Here is a 5,000-nt window from a genome sequence, read left to right as displayed (position 1 = left end):
CCTACTGACACCTGAAGACACACCTACTGACACACCTACTGACACAACTGAAGACACACCTACTGACACCTGGAGACATAGCTACTGACACACCTGAAGACACACCTACTGACACATCTACTGACACCTGGAGACACACCTACTGACACACCTGAAGACACACTTACTGACACACCTGGAGACACCTACTGACACACCTGGAGACACACCTACTTACACCAGGATACACACCTACTGACACACCTGGAGACACCTACTGACACACCTGGAGACACCTACTGACACACCCACAGACATACCTACTGACACCTGGAGACACACCTACTAACACCTGAAGACACACCTACTGACACACCTACTGACACAACTGTAGACACACCTACTGACACCTGGAGACATACCTACTGACACACCTGAAGACACACCTACTGACACACCTACTGACACCTGGAGACACACCGGAAGACACACCTGAAGACACACCTACTGACACCTGGAGACACACCGGAAGACACACCTACTGACACACCTTAAGACACACCTACTGACACACCTGGAGACACCTACTGACACACCTGGAGACACACCTACTGACACACCCACAGACATACCTACTGACACCTGGAGACACACCTACTGACACAACTGAAGACACACCTACTGACACACCTGGAGACATACCGGAAGACACACCTACTGACACCTGGAGACACACCTACTGACACAACTGAAGACACACCTACTGACACACCTGGAGACACGCCCACTGACACACCTGGAGACACGCCTACTGACACCTGCAGTGGCGCCTGCTTGTAATGTGCTACTTTTTAATTTTAAATTTGAAGTCAGTTTTGTTTGAAATGTTTCTATTGTGTATCTGGTTTGTCGGTGACTTTGTTCAGTGAACTTTGGTTTGTGCGTCGTCCTGCAGGAAGGGAGGCAACAACAAGCTGATTAAGATCTTCCACCGGGAGGGGAAGTACGGCTTCTCCGACCCGCTGACCTTCAGCTCCGTGGTGGAGCTCATCAACCACTACCGCCACGAGTCTCTGGCCCAGTACAACCCCAAGCTGGACGTCAAGCTGCTCTACCCGGTCTCCAAGCACCAGCAGGTCTGTGGGGGAGGGGACAGGGCCACAGGGAGTCCACCAGCTGTCTGTCCACACGTCTCATCACATGTTGTTGTTGTTGTCGTCCAGGACCAGGTGGTGAAGGAGGACAGCATTGAGGCAGTGGGGAAGAAGCTGCACGAGTATCACCTGCAGTACCAGGAGAAGAACCGTGAGTACGACCGGCTCTACGAGGAGTACACCAGAACCTCTCAGGTACGGTCCAGAACCATAAATCACTGCATGGGCTCAGGAACACTTGTGAAAACCATTGTCTGTGAACACCGTTCATTGCTGCGTCCACAAATGCTGTTAAAACTCTCCAAAGAAGAAACCAGATAGAAACATGATCCAGAAACACCGCCGCCTTCTCTGGACCGAGATCATTGAAGATGGACTGAGGTGAAGTGGACAACTGTCCTGAGGTCTGATGGATCACAATCTGAGATTCTGTTTGGAAACATTTCACTTTCAAAACTCCAGAAACTCTCCTCAGTTCCCAAACGTTTACAGAGTGTTGTTAAAAGAAGAGGTGATGTAACACACTAACCCTGTTCCTCCTCTTCCTCCTGCTTCTCCTCTTCCTCCTTCTCTTCCTCCTCCTCCTGCTCCTCCTCTTTCTCCTCCCTCCTCCTCCCTCCTCCTCCAGGAGATACAGATGAAGAGGACGGCCATCGAGGCGTTCAATGAGACCATAAAGATCTTTGAGGAACAGTGTCAGACTCAGGAGCGTTTCAGTAAAGAGTACATCGAGAAGTTCCGCCGCGAGGGCAATGACAAGGAGATCCAGAGGTAGGCTGTTGCCCTGGCAACTGAGACCACACACACAAACACACATGGGCGAAGGATGCCTGGTTGCCATGGCACCAGAGCCTACGGGAAGAAAGCACCTGTTGGTAGATTGAGTCAGACATGTTGTGGACCAATCAGGTTGTGTTTCTGGGCCCGGTGTCGGGTTCAGGACCGGGACCACACCCAGACCCAGAACCAGAACTAGGCCCAGAACCAGGCCCAGAACCAGGCCCAGACTGTGTGTGTCCCTGCAGGATCATGGAGAACTACGACAAGCTAAAGTCGCGGATCAGTGAGATTGTGGACAGTAAGCGCCACCTGGAGGTGGACCTGAAGACGCAGGCGGCCGACTACCGAGAGATCGACAAGAAGATGAACAGCATCAAGCCGGACCTGATCCAGCTGCGCAAGACCCGGGACCAGTACCTGATGTAAGCCCTGCCCCCTACAGGCTTGATTCTGGGTACATCAGACCTGAACACACTCCTAACCACAACTGTGTGTGTGTGTGTGTGTGTGTGTGTGTGTGTGTGTGTGTGTGTGTGTTTCAGGTGGCTCACTCAGAAGGGCGTCCGACAGAGGAAGCTGAACGAGTGGCTCGGCCTGAAGAACGAGACCACCGAGGAGTAAGTCTGTGTAGAAGGAGCTCTGAGTGTAGGAGGAGCTCTGTGTGTAGGAGGAGCTCTGTGTGTAGGAGGAGCTCTGTGTGTAGGAGGAGCTCTGAGTGTAGGAGGAGCTCTGTGTGTAGGAGGAGCTCTGTGTAGGAGGAGCTCTGTGTAGGAGGAGCTCTGTGTGTAGGAGGAGCTCTGTGTAGGAGGAGCTCTGTGTAGGAGGAGCTCTGTGTAGGAGGAGCTCTGTGTGTATGTTCCTCAGTCAGTGCTTTGACGTGTTGTATGTTGTGACATGTAGTATGTTCTCCAGTGAGTACAGTATGGTGGAGGATGAGGAGGACCTTCCTCACCATGACGAGCGTCTGTGGCGTCTCGGGAACATCAAGAGGAACCAGGCGGAGTCTCTGCTGAGAGGGAAGAGAGACGGAACCTTCCTGGTCCGGGACAGCAGCAAGCCGGGCTGCTACGCCTGCTCCGTGGTGTAAGGCCCCGCCCACTTCTCTTATCTGCTCATTACCTGGTCACCTGTCTGTTTCTCACCTGTCTGTCTCTCTGTATGTCCCTCAGGGTGGAGGGTGAGGTGAAGCATTGCGTCATCAATAAGACCGGTACCGGTTTTGGTTTTGCCGAGCCGTACAACCTGTACGGGTCCCTGAAGGAGCTGGTCCTCCACTACCAGCACACGTCTCTGGTACAGCACAACGACTCGCTCAACGTCACGCTGGCCTTTCCCGTCTACAGCCAGCAGAGACGGTGACCCCACCCACCTGATGACCCCGCCCACCTGATGACCCCGCCCACTCCGCACACACCGGACTGTGTGACACGTCTCCCTTCAGCTGTTAAAGGTGCTGCAGGTGACTTCCTGTTTACCTTACTCAGGTCGGGATCTGGTGGGAACCCGTTCGTTTACTTTTCTCAGAAGTTTTATTCTGGAAAGGAGTCCCACCTCCTGCCCCGCCTCCTGCCCCGCCCCAAAATGGGCTTGAACTTGCTGTAGTCCAGCAGCCACCTTGCCTATTTCAGCCATATATTGACTTTGTGAACACATGATGTTCATACATGAACTGTCAGTGCAGAGCAACCCAACCAGGCCCGGTCCTCCTCCAGACCCGGTCCTCCTCCAGACCCGGTCCTCCTACAGACCCGGTCCTCCTACAGACCCGGCGCCGACAGAGTCTCAGGTGAACGAAGCTCCTCCCCCCTCAACTAAACTAAACATTCAGATTATTTGATTCCCCCAGCATCATCACCTGTCAATCAATTAGATCAGTTAACTGCTGCTGGTCTGAGTCCCACATGGTCCGACTTCAGATGGTACCGAACCGTGGGAGCTCACCTGGAGGTCAGAGGTCAGAGGTCGGGACTGAACAGATTTAAAATGACGAATTCCTTTTTAATCTCAACTCCGAACTGTTGATGATGATGAAGATGGTGATGTCATTGTTTCTCTTGAACACTGACTGAACGAGGCTCAACATGAGGTCTGATCCACCGACACAGGAAACCTTCATCTCCATGGAAGACACACACACACACACACACACACACACACACACACACACACACACACACACACACACACACACACACACACACACACACGTCAGCAGAAGCCCCGCCTTCCTCCAGGATTTACAGGATCAGAACTCCAAAAATAAAAATGGACGAAAGAACCGGACCTTGAAGTTTTGGGCAAAAGAAAGAAGAAAAAAAAGAATAGCAACTGTCTTCACGGTCTTCTTTCAGCGGAGAGAAACCAGGTGACACAATGTCTTCCTGTCTGTTGCCATGGAAACCAGCCGATAACTCATGGAGATGTCAGGAATGAACTGAAACAGTGTTGAAACGTTAAGATGAAGTGATCAATAAAGCAGTTGGTCTGAACGTCTGAAGCTTTTATACTGAAAGGGTCAACTTCCTGTCTGTTCTGGGAGTGAGAGTGAGTGAGTGAGTGAGTGAACGAGCGAGCGAGCATGTCATGGTTTCGATCTAAAATATTTGATTTTGCAGCTTTTCTAAAAACTGATGTCTTCATTCAAAATAAAAGCTTTAGACTGTAATATAAAAAGTAAGAATACATCTGCTTTCAAAATAAGCAGCAACCCAGCAGCAGGAAGGGGGCGGAGCCACAGTGCCATTTTACTTTTCTTTTGATTGTAAGCATCAAACATTAAGATTTGAAATGAGCATATTTTCTCATCCAGACTGTTCTGTTGTTTTTATGTGTTTGTTTGTGACATCATCAGGAGCAGACATTTTTAAACAGAAATAAAAAAAATTGAAGGGACAAGAATAAAACCAACAAATAAAACCAAAGAGCAAAAAAAATATAAAAACCTTTATTAAACTTTATTTACAGTGGAGTGTTTCAGCAGTACACAGGTGACCTAAGGGGCAGCTACACCTGATTGGCCCTTTACAGACAGGCAGGGGGCGGGGCTTCGCTCCGCTTGGCAGGATGTTCTTCTTCATCGTCTCCGTC

The 5,000-nt window shown here is 50.6% G+C and overlaps 2 protein-coding genes across 3 annotated transcripts in view; one reads left to right on the top strand and one right to left on the bottom strand.

Moving 5' to 3' along the window:
• The window catches only part of LOC138637084 (phosphatidylinositol 3-kinase regulatory subunit alpha-like), a 15,891-nt gene extending 11,489 nt beyond the window's left edge, over nucleotides 1-4,402 (top strand). Inside the window, exons 10-16 of one of the 2 annotated variants that reach the window (XM_069725555.1) lie at nucleotides 935-1,115; nucleotides 1,203-1,328; nucleotides 1,762-1,904; nucleotides 2,159-2,335; nucleotides 2,456-2,530; nucleotides 2,814-2,996; nucleotides 3,083-4,402. In XM_069725555.1, coding sequence (XP_069581656.1) covers nucleotides 935-1,115; nucleotides 1,203-1,328; nucleotides 1,762-1,904; nucleotides 2,159-2,335; nucleotides 2,456-2,530; nucleotides 2,814-2,996; nucleotides 3,083-3,272 — 1,075 coding nt within the window. In that variant the 3' untranslated portion in view covers nucleotides 3,273-4,402. The remainder of the gene's footprint in view (nucleotides 1-934; nucleotides 1,116-1,202; nucleotides 1,329-1,761; nucleotides 1,905-2,158; nucleotides 2,336-2,455; nucleotides 2,531-2,813; nucleotides 2,997-3,082) is intronic. The other variant, XM_069725556.1, reaches the window with a different exon arrangement.
• A 437-nt stretch (nucleotides 4,403-4,839) lies between these two features.
• The window catches only part of chek2 (checkpoint kinase 2), a 6,096-nt gene continuing 5,935 nt past the window's right edge, over nucleotides 4,840-5,000 (bottom strand). The window contains exon 15 of the mRNA XM_069725568.1: nucleotides 4,840-5,000. This exon is cut by the window's right edge and continues 51 nt beyond it. Within this exon, the coding sequence (XP_069581669.1) occupies nucleotides 4,935-5,000 (66 nt within the window). The 3' untranslated portion in view covers nucleotides 4,840-4,934.

Source organism: Brachyistius frenatus, unplaced genomic scaffold (assembly GCF_029030835.1).
Source record: "Brachyistius frenatus isolate BFR_SWC_R1_liver_20210118 unplaced genomic scaffold, ASM2903083v1 Contig_429, whole genome shotgun sequence".
In the NCBI taxonomy this organism is placed as follows: Eukaryota; Metazoa; Chordata; class Actinopteri; family Embiotocidae; genus Brachyistius; species Brachyistius frenatus.
Note: the sequence above shows the minus strand (reverse complement) of the source record. Positions and strands in the feature narration are given on the sequence as shown.